This window comes from Myxocyprinus asiaticus, chromosome 41, assembly GCF_019703515.2.
Source record: "Myxocyprinus asiaticus isolate MX2 ecotype Aquarium Trade chromosome 41, UBuf_Myxa_2, whole genome shotgun sequence".
In the NCBI taxonomy this organism is placed as follows: domain Eukaryota; kingdom Metazoa; phylum Chordata; class Actinopteri; order Cypriniformes; family Catostomidae; genus Myxocyprinus; species Myxocyprinus asiaticus.
Window position 1 is genome coordinate 24,931,022 of NC_059384.1, and position 18,004 is coordinate 24,949,025.

Sequence of the window (18,004 nt, forward strand, 5' to 3'; positions counted from 1 at the left end):
TAACTCTCTGCTCCCCACTTAGTCTTTGCTAAAACCTTTAAAATGTCCATTGCTTTAAAACATTTATCTTTTAAAATCTGGGAGGGATAAAAGACAATTTATTGTCAAAGGTTATTCCAAGGAATTTTGTCTCCTTAACAACTTTAATGGGATGGCCATTCATTAATAGCTCTGGGTCAAAAATGCATACAGACTGTTTAACTCATTGAGAACTTAAACATGTTGGACACAGACCAGGCCTGAACCCTATTAATTGTAAGCTGGATTTTCCGTTCAATACTGTTCATGAATTTGCCTCTGTAGCAAATACTAATGTTGTCTACATAAAGACTGCAATGAATATTTGATCCGATGACTTCTGCAACACTGTTTATTTTTATGCTAAACAGGGTCACTGATAAGATGCTTCCTTGAGGTACTCCTAACTCTTGTCTGAGTGGGTCCGATAGAGTATTACCTACCCTGGCTTTAAAATGTCTATTTGATAAAAAGTTGCTCCAAGTCAAAGAAGACAGCAACAGCATGTTCTTTTCTGATAAAAGCACCACATACATAACTTTCAAGGCTGATGAGGTGATCTATAGTGCTTCTTCCTTTTCTAAATCCACCTTGTGCATTACTTATAAGATGTTGAGACTCCAACATCCATACAAGTTGTTCATTAATCATTCTCTCCATGGTTTTACATAAGCAACTCGTCAGGGCTATAGGTCGGTAGTTGGAAGGTTCGTTATGATCCTTTCCTGCCTTTGGAATAGGAATAATTTTCGCTTCTTTCCAAGAATATGGAACATCCCCTGACATCCAGATGGAGTTAAACATTTTTAAAAGTAAGGAAAGGATAGTGTGAGGCAAATTTTTTAAAAAAATTGATAGTGAATATTGTCAGGTCTAGTTGCAGTATCATATAATCTGCTTATGGCCCGCAATAGATCTTCCATAGTGAAAGGTTGGTTGTGAGGTTCCATATTATTGGATGAAAAGTTTACATCATTCTTTTCTTCCTGTGCCTGAAATGTTTTAAAGGCAGGGAAGCAGTTCTCAATAGAGGGAGTTCTTTTCAAAGGTTTCCGCTAGGATATTTGCAGTTTCTTGTTTTGTAGTCAAGACTGAGTCTTGATGTTTAATATGTTGAATTTGAGGTCCACTGTTCTTGCTCTTCATTCTTCGAATCAGATTCCAAACCTTTTTTGTTGGAGTTTTTGATGTTAAATTGGATACAAATTGTCTCCAACTTTGTTTCTTCAACTCATTTATTATTCTACACACTTGTGCTCTATTTATTTTTACTTTGAGGTTTTTCTGTTGTTGGACTTCTTAAGAATCTTCTTTCAGCTTTCTTCCGCCCTTTTATTGCCTTTTTGCAGTTATCATTTGCTATGGATATTAAAATAGTGGTAACATTTTTAATAGGATCTGGATCATCCTCCGGAACTGCATTGAATCTTTCATAACATAAGGTTTGAAAAGCTTCTTCCTTTGAATGTCAAGATTACTGGAAAATGGTCACTTCCACAGAGGCCATTCCACACTTTCCATTATAGATTTAGTAGTAGCTCAGGCTGGCAGATGGTTAGGTCAATTGCTGAATAAGTACCATGTCTAGGGTGTAAATAGGTTTGAGACCCATCATTTAAAAGGCACAGGGCATGGTTGTTTGTAAAGTCCTCAGTGTTCTTGCCTTTTGCATTACACTGATTGCTCCCCCGCAAGGTATTATGGCTGTTAAAATCCCCCATAAGTATGAAGGGGGAAGGAAGCTTCTCCACAAGGTTGTCCAGATCTTGATGCTGTATAGTCATATCCGGTGGAATGTATATGGAGCATACTGTGATAGGCCTCTGGAGGGTTAGATGTACTGTGGTTACTTGTAAATTGCTATTTAGTGTGATGTATCTGTGTATCACATAATTTCTAATTAAGATAGCTGTTCCACCAAAAGCATGTCTATTGTTTGGACCAAAATAATTTAAAATGGTAAAGTTTTTAAAAGAAAGGGTAGTATCAGGTGACAACTGCATCTCTTGTAGACAAAAGGCAAGTGGATTGATAATTGCAGCTAATCGTTGCAATTCTGAGAAGTAAGCTCTGAACCCACTGCAGTTCCATTGGATAATAGTGTGATCCATGTTTAAGTTGGGAGAATAGGGATATTACCCCCGAGTTCTGCCTTTTGGTGAGCGGCTCCTAATGTGATGGCCACTCTCTTTCATTTCAACATCTTTGATTGCTTCCGCCTTTGTATTCTCATCTTGTGATACTTTTGATTGTGAACATCCTGCTTTTTTTTTTTTAGAATTCTTGTTAATTATTTGATTTTCTGTTTGTAAGTTCTGTTTGGTCTGGCTATGGGTTGGCGTAGTTCTGATTTCCTGCACTCTTTAATCTAGGAGGAGGTATGTCTTTACTGTTGTTGACATTTTGTGGTTTATCCTTTTGTAGCCAGGTCAAATCTGTATGGCAATCCACTGAACGAAAAGTTTTTTGACCACAGAGGCGAAAGTTTTATTTACAATGAAAGAGGGAAACACAGAGACCAGTTTGCGTGCTTCATTGTAGCTGATTTTCTTTGGACATCTTATTTTCTGGATTTCTTTCTCTTTCATCCACATCAAGCATTCTTTTGATATAGCCATTTATTCTCCTGTACAATTGCAGCATTTGGGTGTCATTTGGCAGTTTTCTTTGTCATGATCCTCCTCTCCACAATTACTGCAGATATGCTTATTCTTACAGCTGTTTGATCCATGTCCATACTTCTGACAGTTAAACCATCTAGGTTGATTTGGTATAAATAAGTCCACTGGATCATTCATATACCCGATTGTGATTCTTTCTGGAGGATGAGGTTTATTGAAGGCAATAATGTAAGTGCCAGTTTTGATGATTCGATCTTCTTTTTTGATTGTTATTCTTTTCACATACATCACTCCTTGAGATTTAAGTTCAGAAGTTATTTCTTCTTCATCTACACCATCCAACTCTCTGGTACAAATCACTCCATTGCTGTTGAGTGTGGAGAAGTCTTTATGTCAAGTCTGGAAAGCAAATTGACACGGAGAAGGTTCTCTGAATTAGCCTTCTTACAACATTCCACCAGAATCTGACCAGATAGCAGTTTCTTCACCTCCTTAACAGTACCAGTTATTCCTGTAATGCCCTTGTGAATGGCGAAATGAGATAGCTTTGTGATTGGCATATCTGATGATGCAGATTATTATAAACTTTGGCCAGTCTTCATTGTTAGATGTAGAAGCACATGGATTCTGAGAAGTGCAATCCATATCCAGGTCTAAGAGTCATTTTTTGGATGTGTGTTTGGTAGTCATGTTTAGCGTATTATGCTTCATCATCTCTACTCCCCATCCACCTAGGAGTCCAACTAGGGGATGCACAAAGCCACGGAAATCCTGCAGATAATGCACCAGGGATATAGGGATGGTATACTCGAGCACAAAGTACGAGTGATGTTCCATCTACTAGATTGACCCTTAGCCAATGCCTTCTGGAGATATGGAAAAGATAGCTGATGTTAACCTATCACATAGCATTACCGGAGCATGTCCTGACTAGCTGATTGATTGGATCGGGCCTTTCCAATCTCCCGTCTAGGTGAAGTAGGAGCCAAAGCACTGTTGAAATAATGGAAGCCGCAGTAAACCACATTTCTCAGGAGTCAGGATCTCTTCCTCCACCAACACGGGTCGCAACTCACGGCAAACATGTTGTTTAATATGTTAAATATGTTAATCTTTTGTAGTATTTTACGAGTAACAGGGGGATTCTAGAACTTTAACTACTCAGGGTCATTATGGAGAGTTAGACAGTGATGGTAAATGAAGATGGGAAAACACAAGTACAGTATAGAGAGAGAGAAAAAAATAAATAAATACGTATATAAACAACTGTGACCCTAGTATGGGAGGCTCAAGGGTTATTCACTCTTGCCCAAGGAGTTGACCCTAGCACTACGGAGGGAAGGAGCACGCCATTGTTCCTTTCACGAGTTACCCTCACAAAAGTGGGTCTTGCGCCGTACCCAGATATCTGAGGTAGCATCACATTTTCTCCAAGATTATTTTAGGATCTATGCATAGGATCAACTGATCAGTGATCGTGTTACCTTGTATTTAGAATCCTTTCATTTTTCAGGGTCATCTGCTGTTTTTGTATTCTGTTTATGTTTTATGAAGTCGCAAGCAAAAACGTGACAAAAAGACACATCTGTTTACAACTTATAAACTCTTATAAGCTTTTTTTTCTCTGGGCTTTTACTTGATATATATTTGGTATGTGAGTGACACAATATTTGTTGTATTTTATTCAATAACTTTCCAGTCTGTACAATGTTTTGGCCATATGATTGACTGTATGGTCTACAGTAAAATAACTATATTTCATAAATTATTTGTCAGCAAATTAAAAAGCACCTGTTAAGAGTTGTTTATATTGCATTGTAAAGTCCAATTGATAAGCTTTAAAACAACACCCATTTTGTGTTGGTCAAGCAAGTAGTTATTTCTTAATTTGGTGGGGATTATTTTATTTTTTTGAGTGTCGAAAAATGCCAAAATATTTATTTATTATTATTTAAGTGACTCAAGAGCAAGCATAAAGTATATGACTGATTTATTTTTTTATCTGCATGGCTGGCAACATGTATGATAAATAAAATACTTTAATACAACATACTTTGATAAACTAGTTTATCATGCTACAATAATTCAATAAATACTTTTATATCCATGAATGACATAGCTTTTGATTATTTATGGCATTGGAGTCAGGGCATTTTCTCTCAATACAATAGCATTTTGGCTGTGTATTCACAAAACGATGCAAACACACCAAAGCAGAATTACGGGTAGGTTCAACGCAGAATTATAAACCGGCCTTACCACTGGGACACTAGAAAGAATTTTAACATCCTACAAAATCTCACACATCAGCTTTAATTGGCCATGTTTGAGCACGGTTATCGGTCAATGCTGATAATCTCAAAATTGACATATATCACTTTCACTTATTACTGCAAATAACCTCCCTGTAATAGGGTTTAGTAACAACATTTTACTTTATAAAACCTATTTAAAATGGACATTTTAAGTTAAATTTGTTAAGTTTTGGACACATTTTTTGCTCAGCATCATCTCATTATTGTCTTTACAGTGAGGTAAAAGCAGACTCTACAGGACAGTATTAGTCTGTTTATCCTCTGTAGTGCATTTTGCAGTTTATAGTGTCTTAAAATAGACATTTTCTATACTTTAAACAATGTGTTTTGATGGAAGATTCAAAACTTCTCTAGTGACAGCTTTGGCATCCAAACTCTCTGTAGGCTAAACCCTGAATTTCATAGCTCTCTTTTGCTTTTTGTGTGCCTTCAGTTTGCTGTGTTTGACAGCCTTGATCTCAGTGATCTGAGGGAAACATTCCTCATCGAAAATATTTAAATTGGTATATTTAGCATTTTGCTTTGTTCTTAGTTTTTCAGAAAAAATAGCGCCATACAGTACTTGAGGTAAAATGTTTATTATTTGATTTTTAGAGGGTGCTTTTAGAGCTGAAGGAAGGATTTCTCACATACAGTATATTTCTCCTCAAATCATATTGGGGGCATGGTGACATAGCTACAGTATAACAGTGCTATAAAATAAAAATAATTTTAGCAGTGGCTCCAAAAAGTATTTGGACTATTAAGCCACACTTAAAAATGTGAATGACAAATTTTGTCAGGTTTAAAATGAAAAAAACAAACAATAGATGCATTAATCAAAACTAAGACAAAGTATTTAGAAATGTTCCAAATACCATATCAGCCTTTTGATGATATTCAATACAGATTTAGTTTTGTGTGTATTTGCTCTGTGTTGAATTATATACATTGCTCAAACAAGTCCTGCTTGATACCGAACAGTTCTGTAGAGAGCCAGAGCTTTATGGGGACAGATGTGTGACAGTGTAGTTTTGTGATGCCACCCTTTGTGGTTGTACATCAAGCCAATTGGTCACTGTGTGGGTGTGTTGTATTATTTATGATGACTCTGTCTTGATGCTATTGTTTAGGAAGTGGGAGTACAGTAGTGAGATGACAAATGCAGAGAGGTGTAACTTGCTGATAATGCAACTCGTGGTGTATTGGGTCAGAATACAGCTTTAATTACGGCAAAGGTCTGAATCTGTGACTTTGACTTGCTATATTGAAAGCACACTGTCTGTTCTGTTGGGATTTTCTCAAACACTATGCTGCAGTGGTCATTTTGTGATGGGCAATTTCAGAGAAAGAGAAAGAGAGATCACTTGCCCAAGGCAAATATATGGTGCATGCTGTATGCACATTATATTGATTCTTGAGAAATGGAACTGAACATGTCCAACAAATTTACCTGCCATTCATTTTGAAAATAGCAACACTTCCACTTCTAAATAAATCAGAGATAATAAGTACGATTTCCTTAACACAAATGTACGATTTCATTTAAAAAATGTTTTTTATTAAAATTATAACATTAACCCCCAAAACCACCTGTCCTCAGACCATAAGTCATACTTCATTTAGATTAAAATATATATTAAACTTAAGAAAAACAATACTGTATATACACACACAATTAATTAATTAAAGTGATTTCTTGATTTGTCAATATTTAGGATAAATAATTGACCAGTTATGTTTGTATTTAACGGTGTTGCCCTATATTGAGTGACTCAAGTACTTAAGAATCAACGATTGCCCATCACTCCAGTCCATTGTCTGAAGTAGCCTCAGCGAGACACTTTGAGACATTAACATTTAAATACAGTTACTCAAAATTAGCCTCTTAATGATTTTGAATCAGTCACTCCTAACATTAACTGGTCCCATTACTTCTCCTCATTAAAAGTCTGTCGTCTATCTATCATTTTCTAGTTTATCTCTGCTTTATGTCTTTTATTTTTCATCTGTCCATTTTCTTGCCTCTGCAGTACTCCCCAGATGACAAAGCTCTTTTAGGGGTAAATCTTTGAGCGTTGCTCTGCGTCTCATTGACACCATCTAGACTCTCAGGAGACACGTCTGTTGTGGAAACGTGTCATGTCTAATCCCATCAGTCATGCAAACAGTAGTGGGCAATGCATGGGTTCTATCTTTTTGAACTCGAGTTAGAGAATAAGACTCTCATAAAGCTGTGTGTGGTGTTTCATTTCACTCTTACTTCTAAGAAAGGTGTGCCAGACACAATCAAAACCTTTTTTATGGGTATGTTTGTAGAGATTGTCCCTGCAGTGAAATACAAACATAAATAAGAGATGTGAATTTTTTTATTTTTTATTTTTTTGGTTTGGGTTTGTTTTGTTCATGTTTTGTTTCAAATTTTAGTTTGGCTTTTGTTTTGTTTTGTTTTGTTTGACTTGGTGTTTGTTTTATATTTGTTTTATTAGACAAACTTATGGTCCACATTAAGACCAGATTTGAGGGCCGCACAAATACACCAGTTAACATTTTTGGGTAGCTGACTTTAGTGCAGAGTGCACAATTCTGCCCTCTGTGAGATGGACAACACTCCTTAATCGAAGTAAATTAAGTTTTGTTGTTGAACTCCATCAAAGTCTTAATAACAGCATTTAAAGATGTAATCCATAATGAAATGGTGACCCCTAACAAAGTTGGAAAACCTTTCAGCAGTTATGGGCATAGTTTCAAATAAATTATTATCTTTTCTTTCTTGATGGCCTGTCAGTAGTAATTCAGTGATATTGATATGCTCCAGTTTGTCAATACCAATGACACAGCTGAAAAATTGTTACTGATACTTTGTAGTCAATTTTGTATATTGAATATTTACAATATATATGTGATGTTGGTGATCATGAATCATGTTTTTTTTTTTTTTTTTGCTTGGTCTTTGGTTTTTATTTTGTTTGTTTATTTATTTTTTGTTCATGTTTTGTTTCAGATTTTGGTTTGGCTTTTTTTTTTATTTACTTGGTGTTTGTTTTTATTTTTGTTTTATTTTTGTTTATTTGTTTTGGGTTTGTTTTGTTTCTGTCTTGTTTCAGTTTTTTATTTTAGTTTTTTTTTTTAATATATATATATTGTTCGGTTTTAAAAAAAAAAATTTAAAATTTTTTATTTTGTTAGTTTGGTTTCATTTTTTTTTAATAAATTTTTTTTTTTTTTTTTTTTTACTTGATCTTTGTTTTTGAGGATGCCAAGAATCGCCTGCTTGTATGTGTGGTAGCTGAACTGAGAGGCCCATGGGCCGGTGCTCCATGGAGGCCCCCATGCCCAATGAAAAAAAAAACTATATATATATATATATATATATATATAATATATATTGGGCTATAATAATACTGCATGACACTAGATAAGTGACTACGTTCACCTTTATATGCTCTACAGGAAGCTTGGCAGATTTTTCAAATAGATGAAATGTTTGGAAAACTTTGGAGTAATTATTACAGTGAAATACGTGAGCATTGTCTTACAAGGCCAATTATATGTACTTTTGAATTATGAACCGAACCAAAATCATGCGTTAATAATATGAATATTCTTGAATAGTCGAAATTCAGTTAACTGTTTGATGCACATGTATTCAAATACCTAATTCACTATTCGCTTATTCTACGTGTCCGAGAGTACCCGACAAACCTTCGGGTTTTGGGCCAGGTCCAGGTCAGTTTTTCAAGTAGGCGAGTTAGGGGCTGTTCACATGTGCATCTATGCGTTTTTTGAAAATTGTTCCCTATCTGTCACTCACTCGATGTTGTGTCAATGTAGTGACACTAGGGGTCACTCTTGGAAGCCCTAAACACCTCTGCTTTTTGAAAAAAGGGCAATGAGAATTGGCGAGTGGAATTTACGTGCAACTCCCCTGGACATACGGGTATAAAAGGAGCTGGTATGCAACCACTCATTCAGATTTTCTCTTCGGAGCAGAGCGATTGCATTCAGTGCACTGAATTCAATTCACCTCAAACTGCTGGATTTTATGGCGCATTTCAGCAGCTTCTCCCCCCTCTGCACCAGTGCCCCTGGGCGCTTCGGCAGAACAAACAAAAAGAGTATATTCAAAAAAAAAAAAAAAAAAAAGAGTACATTTTCAATTCTAATAGAGCGGCACACACGGAGCGTCTTTTTAAAGATGTCTTTTCGTTTGTGTGTTATTCCTGGTTGTGGTCGTTATCTCTCCGCTTCTGACGGCCACGATCACTGTCTTATGTGTCTGGGCGCTGCCCACGCGGAGACTTCGTTCATGGATGGGTCTTCTCCTCATTGACCATGGCAGCGTTGCGGGCGCGGCTTGCCTTCATAAGCAAGCCTCAGTCCATCTACCTACGGGTATGAGGCCGCGTCGGTTAGCACTGAGGGCGATTTGGGGAATCCAATGGGACCACCTCCGCCGGGTAACCCCCCACGGACCTCCCATTCCTCAGCACGCTCGCTTGCCTTGGTCGGGCTCTCGGGTGAGACCGCCGGCTCGTCTCAGGGCGAGTTTGACCTCTCGTTCGGGGCCCGGGAAGACGATGAGTTATGGAGCGCAGCATCGGAGAGCAGGCTCGTCCACTCTCACGCGGAGACTTAGGCTGGGCTTCCTCCTTCGAGTATGGTCGCCCAGTCTCAGGCCGATGCGGAGATGACAGACATGCTTTCCTGGGCAGCCGCGAGCGTCGGGCTAGAGTGGAACCCTCCACTCTTCCCTGAAACTTTGCAGCTCGACGTGAACCTGCCTGGGCAGATTTACGCATTTTCCATTGATTTAATAAAATGCCTACTATGTTGCAGGCAGTGACAGATGTTATTTTTGTTCGACTTTAATGTGATTTATAATTTGAAGATCTGTTGTGCTATTTAGGCTCATAGCTCACTGTGCACTTTATTCCCTGCTAATTTGAGTTTGTGTTTGACGCATCTATGGCAACAAACATTCTTTATTCCCGGGTTCTGACAAATAACATAACTTTTGTGAACTCTTTCAAAATGTTACCGTGCACATAGCTGGGCTATTAAGGAATATTTATTTTAATGCAAGTCCTCCACATTCTGTAGCACAAATCTTGGCACTTATACAGTATACAGTTTTAATTTAAACCATCAGCTTTATACACAGCCAGTGTAGACTGCACCTTATCTCTTGTGTTTGGAAGCATTTTGTGAATCAAAGGCTATTATTTCTCTGTAGTCCTTCAAATAAATGTGCTGCGCCTGTGAAACAGGGCGAATTTCAATAGAAAGGGATCGTCCTTATGCCTTACTCACTAGGAAAGACAAAGCTCTTGATGTGGGAGCATGGCATTACAGTTTAAATGTAGCCTTCACTAAAAGTCTTGTGAAAGGGCCTTTTGTGACAAAAATTACATTTCTTTCTTTTGTATGGAACAAACCTTCGTGTTGCGTCCCCTTTCCGAAGTGCCCTTCAAGGGCGCAAAAATGCAGTTTGGAAAACGCACACATATTGCCCGAGCGCACACTCAAGTGCCTGTGCTCGTGTTGCTGTAGTCCAGCACCCATTCACCTGTACAAATGTTATTAAACCTGACATTTACATGGATTTACAGTACTGTGCAAAAGTTTTAGGCACTTGTGAAAAATGTTGCATAGTGAGGATGTCTTAAAAAATAATGACATAAATAGTTTTCATTTATCACTTAATGTCATACAAAGTCCAGTAAACCTAAAAAAAGGTAAATCAGTATTCGGTGTGACCACCTTTGACCATGTTTTAGAGTTTAATTTAATTTCATCATCAAAATGGTGTCTAATCAATTCATTCTTAATTTTAATAAGTAAAAATAAAACTTTTCAACTCAACAGCAGTCTTGCTTGTGATATGTTGCTTAATTATTATTATTATTATTATTTGTATTATTATTATTTATTTTTATTACAGTGAATATTAAATTTAACTATACAGTTGTAATATATTTCTGTCAAAACGTATTAAATTTCAGTGCTCTCGCTTGTATTTTGAAACGTGCTTTTAATTCAATTTCAATTCAATTCAGTGAGCTTTATTGGCATGACTGTAGTACATTGGTAAAGCTGTTCATTTTTACAACAGTGAATCAAACTTTCCAATGTGAAATTAAAGTATCAATAGAACAATATTAATTAAGACAATATTAACTGAACTGGAAATAATAAAAGTAATAAAGATATCGTTAAGTAGGAAAAAAAATATTTTTATTTAATTAACAAAATGGTCATGTGGAACAGGGGGTTTATTGGTTGTTCCTCAAGTTGTGGCAGGCGGACACATATTTGGCTGTCACCCTGCAGCATTCCTCATTCCCTCCCAATGGTAGAGGCAGTTTATCTATATTGCTGTAATTCTGAAAATCACTGAAGGTTTTAGTAATTTTTGGAAAGTACTCTTGCTGAATGATTTGATAGTTTGTGCACTGGGTCAGGAAATGCTGCTCAGTTTCAACTGCTTCTGGATCACAGTGAGAGCACAGTCTCTCTGCTTTAGGGAGCCACATTTGCCTGTGTCGACCCTCCTCTATGGCCAGCTTGTGCTCACTCAGTCTGTACTTTGTCAGAGTTTTCCTTTTGTTTGGCCACTATGGTTAGGTAACTTGCCAAAGAGTATGTTCTTTTTAGGGCCCGATAAATTTCAAGTTTGCTTTGGGATTAATAAATAATCTTTAATATAAAATAATATAAAATATTTTTAAAATAATCTTTGCTTTTATTATGATGTTTTTTTTTTTGTTTTGTTTTTTTACTGAAGCTTCACTTTCCAGATAAACAGTTGGCATGGAGACTTTTAAGTCACGTCTGAAATCTCATCTCTATACACCGGCCTTTGAGTCACAATTTTGGAGTGTTTGGATTTTAGATTACTGGTGTTTGTGTATGTGGTAATTTTGAAATGTTATGTTATAAATTGTATTACTGTGAAGCACTTTGGTCAACTCTGTTGTTTTAAATGCGATATAAATAAAGCTGAGCTGAGATTAAAGCACAGATGCTGTGATTTAATTATATAAATATATAGTTTACATGTGCTGATTGGTTCACAGGAGATTAGTGCTCTGCTCTGTCATCTCATACAACATGTCGTGAATGACTATCAGTATGCATGAGCGGTCGCATATATACATTCAAAGTACGCAGCTCTTTTACACACAATAAGATTGCAGCCTTTAGCAGTTTAATGAATCACACTAGGACCTGTCACGATTTTAATTTGATTTCAGCGTAAGGAGTAACAGAGCGCATGCTCAAAATGAGCTGTGTGTTAGTCATACTACGCGCTGGTACCAGATTTAGTTGGTGCTCGGTAATACCGGTACTGCAGAAACACTGGTATCTTTACATCTTTTTTATTTTAGTATTGACTTGGGACCAAAGTACCGGTACTTTTGACAACACTATTAGTGATATATCAGCCTGTCGGCCACCCTGCTTTCTGGATTTTGTCTTTATTAATTACCCATTATTAATTTATTCTGCAACTGAAAGTGTCCAGTAATAGGCGGTTTACCAAGAGTAGTATTTGGAGTGGTAATGTTATTAATTTTTTGGTCTGAATTTGCCGTTAGTTCCTCATTCCTCTGAAGCAATGTCTTTAATTAATATCTTTGTTGAACATTTTACAGTGGCATTACTGCAGTGCATTCATTCGGTTCCTCAGCATCTGCTGACAAAGTGTTTTCATCTGCTCTTTAACCTTTGCTGAACAACTGTGAATAAACCTGCTGATCACTGTAAAATCACCAATAAATTGATTCATCAAAGGACTATTAGCTAATCCCAGTGGACTCTCTGTTGTTTCAAGGTGGTGAATGTTATTTTGGAGTCGGGGAAAAACTTGTCTAAAGAGGAAAAGAAAACGGAGCGATGCCCACTGCTCTACGAGTGGCATAAGAAACAGTATGTAGGTGCAGCCCATGGTCTGGCAGGCATCTACTACATACTCATGCAGGTAAGAAAGACATTGTATGCATAAATTATGTCTTTATATTGTGTTTATAGGCCTACTGTATCTTGCAGTGCCATAATATAAGATTTTTATTAGAGCCCAACTGATATGGATTTTTGAGACCGATACCGATTTTAGAGAGGGACAATTCACCGATTACCGATGTGGTGGCCGATATAGTCAATTTTTGAGCTGGAATGAATGTGGATTTTTCACCGAGTTTGCACCGATATGACTATGCAAAGGTGCTCAGAAGGCTGCTTTCTTAAACAAATATTTTTATCAAAGAATATTTGACATTATTATTATACATTGTCAACAAATTATAGAAACGAACACTGAGAAAATAAAGAATAAATAAAAATACAATAAATAGCTTAATAAACATCAGTACTGTTTAGTATCAGTCAAATGCTGACCATTTAAATAAAGAATAAATACAAATAAAATAAATAGCTAAATAAACATCAGTACTGTTTAGTATCAGTCAAATGCTGACTATATTAATACTGCCGAGTCAAGATAAACAGAAAAGCAGCCGTGTTTCACCGTATTCTGCTATACAAGTTCAGAGGAAACATTCAACGGTGGAAAACCAGACTTTTAAATATTACATTTTGTAAATGCAACGACTGGAATTGTTCGGTTGAAAGGGGTACCAAACTGTGAATCCTGAACAAAACAATTTGGTGAATACATGTTTACACATTAGCTTCCACTCAGCTGACAACAATGAAAGTAGCTATGTGATTAGCTAGTTAGCTATAAGCTCGTTGTCACGGAGAGTAAAAGACGGACGTTGTTTATTTACTTTCCAGCATTGTGTCTCACCAATTAGGTAACAACATAGCATGAAATCAGCACTCAACAGACAAAATCCACCACCGCACCGTTGTCTGCTGAGCTGCAAAAAGATGCTCTGATGTTTACCTTTCAGTCTGCTACATTACTGACTGCACTGACAAACTATAGCTGGCTAACAGCAAACAGACATGAGTGACATGGTTGTCAGGGACAAGGTTAATGTTATATTAGTTATATTGAAAAGGGAAAATGATGGGGTCATCGTTTATTAAGTTTCCAATATGTATTTCACAAACTAGTTAACTTACGGAGACACAGCTCAACTCCGCCCTGTCTGCAGAGCCACCGTCAGCTCAGCTCTGTAAACAATGGAGTCGGAGCGCGCTCTGCTGGACAAACTACATAATGACACTAATTCTAAAGCATTGTTTTCTGCATTATATGTTCTGAAAAAAAGTTTTCATATCGGCAAATATCGGTAAAATATACGCCGAAACCGATATATCGGTGAAAGGCTAATATCGGCCGACCGATATATCGGTCGGGCACTAATAGTTATTTTTTATATTTTGCCAATTGGTTATTGGTGGCCTGAATTTCCGGATATTATCAAGTCTATATGTCTGGGTATGTTGGTTTTTAAAAACATTTTTTTTAAAATATAAGTTCATGAAATAGTTTGCTTGGGGCAATGCAGATAATCTGCCTAAGAATTGCATTCATTGCTGTTTTAAACTTTGCAACTTAAAAAAAAAATGGATATGATTGTGTTGTAGTTTAAGGAATTCTATTCATCTTATGCCCCAGAGAAACTAGCGCACAGCGATCTTGAAGATGTTGTCTTTGAACTTCCGGTCTAGCATTATCTATATAGATAACTATGGCATTGATGTAAAAGTGTAATTAGTTAGCAGAGTGGATTTACAGGTTATAGAGTTGTCAAAAGTCATCATGGGTATTTTAAAATGTTCAGGGGATGTCATAACAACTGGAAACAGAGCGGGGAGATTTTAAAACAATAGTACTTCATTCATAAATCCATAAGATCCTACCTTCACACTGTGGACGGACTGATATGCCTCATTGCTCATGAAACTCCAACAGACAACACAAAGTCATTAAAAATATCTCTGATTGACACCTCTGACCATCTTCTCATATCATTCACCCATCGTGTTATAGTTAAGGTGAGCAGATTTTTTTTAATGTTAAACCAGAATGGGGGAAGAGGTGCTACTATATTTTTACACACACACACACACACACACACACACATATAAAAAGTGCAAGTTTTATTTTATATTGTGTTTACAACTATTTTAATCCCATTTAAGCCTCTTAAATGAGGTGAAAAATGTATTTTAAAAAGTACAAATTATTTCCTTTAATGTCATGAACTTGCATGTAAAATAATACGAGCTGTCCTGTTTGAAATTTATTGTCAACTGATTATTAACAACAAATTATTAACTTTAAGTTGAAACCCCAAAAAATTAAGCAGAATTACACGTATAACAATTAAACGCTTGTATCATGAAAAAGTGCAGTGTGGGATAGATGTCTGATAGCTGAATGTGATCTGCCAGGTCCAATTTTCCTTCTTGAGTGTCGGAAAAAAACTTGTACAGTGACAGAAAACACCTCACTAGCATTTTCTTTTTTTGTGATCAACTTTTTATTATCTTTTAGATATAACAAGATAACATCCATTCAAACAAACAAATAGGGAAGGGGGATCAACAGACATATCAATAATTTATCAATCTGAAAAGAGAGGAGAAAATAATAATTAAAAAAAATTATATAAAAAGTGTTACTTTATATAGTCATTCCTTTATAAAATCCAATATGTTGGAAGAAAAACATTGCCATGCATCAATGGTTCCAGGTTTAGCCTTATTAATTCGTGCTGTTGTACATTCACAATTCATTACTTTAAGGAGGCTATGAATCCATTATGTTTTTGCACACATATGCGGAGTAAACCAGTTCTGTATTATTGTCTTCTTTGCAGCTGTAAAACCAGCAAACAACATTTCTTTTTTGTAATGAACCTATACAGAAGTCAGAATCAGCATTGAGAAGACATAAACCTGGATTAGAGATGTAATCAATTTGTAGTAAGGAGGACAAAACAAAGTTTACATGAGTCCATAGATTGACAACAATTGGACACTCACAAAACATATGAAGAAAAGTACCTGATGATACAGTGTTTCAGATATGGCAGTTATAAGTCAGTTGTAGTTTAATTTTGAACCTCTTGTAAGGGGTTATGTATGTTCTATGGATGACTTGAACAGCTGGCAGTCAAAACAACCTTGAGCTGAACATGCTCAAAACGGTGGAGATCATTGTGGACTGTAGGAAGAACACCCCAACACTGACCCCCCTCACCATTCTAAACAGTACTACGGCAGCAGTGGAGTCATTCAGGTTCCTGGGCACTACCATCTCACAGGACCTGAAGTGGGAGACCCACATTGACTCCATTGTGAAAAAGGCCCAGCAGAGGTTGTACTTCCTTCGCCAGCTGAGGAAATTCAACCTGCTACGGGCGCTGCTGATACAGTTCTACTCAGCGTTCATTGAGTCTGTCCTCTGCACTTCAATAACTGTCTGGTTTGGTTCAGCTATGAAATCAGACATCAGAAGACTACAAAGGACAGTTTGGACTGCTGAGAGGATTATTGATTGCCCCCTGCCCCCCTTCAAGAACTATACACTTCCAGAGTGAGGAAAAAGGCTGGAAAAAACACTCTGGACCCCACTCACCCTGCCCATTACCTTTTTGAACTGTTGCCTTCTGGCCGATGCTTCACAGCTCTGAGCACCAGAACCATCAGGCACAGGAACAGTTAAATTGCCCCATTGAACAATAACTATGTGCAATACACAGTTTAGTCTTTCTTATATTTATCCAACACATCCAACCTCTTCTGCCATTTCATTCCTCTGGAAAAAACAAAACAAAAAAACATTTGCACTGTACATAACAGATTTGTATTTGCACTGTACATAACAGATTGTGTTAGATTTGCACTACCCATGTGTATGCGTGTATGTATGTATGTGTGTGTCTGTACGTATGTGTATAATTAGTTGTATTTTTTATTATTATCTATGTCTTGCTGCTGTTTTTGTATTGTTTTTGTATTGTTGTACACTGGAAGCTCCTGTCACCAAGACAAATTCCTTGTATATGTAAGCATACTTGGCAATAAAGCTCATTCTGATTCTCTTTGAAATGGATAAGATGATGAGCCAAGTTTTTTGAAGTTAAGATGAGACCGTTAAGTTTACTATATATTAAAGAAACAGATGGCCGACCATAGGATGGTGCAATCCAATCCCACATAGGATGAGAGGAAATGGGAGATGCACAGGGAACTCCATATGTCTTGAGAGCAGAGCATAACTGAAAAAACTAAAAAAAAAACTGAAAATGAGGACACTGGTAAACAAAACTTAGTTCTTAGTTCCTGAAGCGAACAGAGTCCCTGGTTATCATATAAGTCAATGCATGTGTTTATGCCCAATGAAGACCAAGAGGGTTGGACAAATGGACGATTTCCACATAAAAAATTAAAGTTGTGCCATAAGAGTGTGTTGTTACAAAATTTGAAAAGTCCTCCCATCAGAGGTACAGCCCTTTTCCAGTTCCTAATAGAATTAGCCACAACTGGGCTGAATTTGTAATTATCAGTTTTTTTCCTGTGCCAGCAAATAGAATATCTTGGAGTCTATGTGGTTTAACCTTGTCAGCTTCAATTACTCTCCATGAAACTTTAGATTGAGGATCAACCCAAGTATGAAAAGCCTTAAGTTGGAACGACCAGTAATATAATTAAAAATTTGGTACAGCCAATCTTCCTGAAAGTATAGGAAGCTGCAACGTGGTAAGTTTGATTCTAGGTCATTTACCATTCCAGATAAAACAGGAAAGTATGGAATTGATCTCCTTAAAGTAACCTGGAGGGGGAGAGAGCGGCAGCATAGAGAAAAGTAAATTAAGCCGAGCTAGCAAATTCATTTTGACTGTGGAGATTCTGCCTTGAAGAGAGACTTTAAGGTTATTCCATCTTTGAGTATCACTCTTGATCTTGACTAGAATGTTATTAAAATTGTCTCTGGCAATTTTATGGATGTTTTTATAGTATGGTAATATGCAAATAAATGAAAGAATCTTTAATAGGAATAAATGAGGGGATAGGAGAGTTAACCATAACATTGTTAATTGGCATTAAAGCAGATTTGGTCCAATTTATCTTGTACCCCGATAAACT

The 18,004-nt window shown here is 36.7% G+C and overlaps 1 protein-coding gene across 1 annotated transcript in view; it reads left to right on the forward strand.

Moving 5' to 3' along the window:
• Positions 1 to 18,004, forward strand: part of LOC127431775 (lanC-like protein 2) — a 66,551-nt gene that overhangs the window by 21,634 nt on the left and 26,913 nt on the right. The window contains exon 6 of the mRNA XM_051682316.1: positions 12,771 to 12,917. Within this exon, the coding sequence (XP_051538276.1) occupies positions 12,771 to 12,917 (147 nt within the window). The remainder of the gene's footprint in view (positions 1 to 12,770; positions 12,918 to 18,004) is intronic.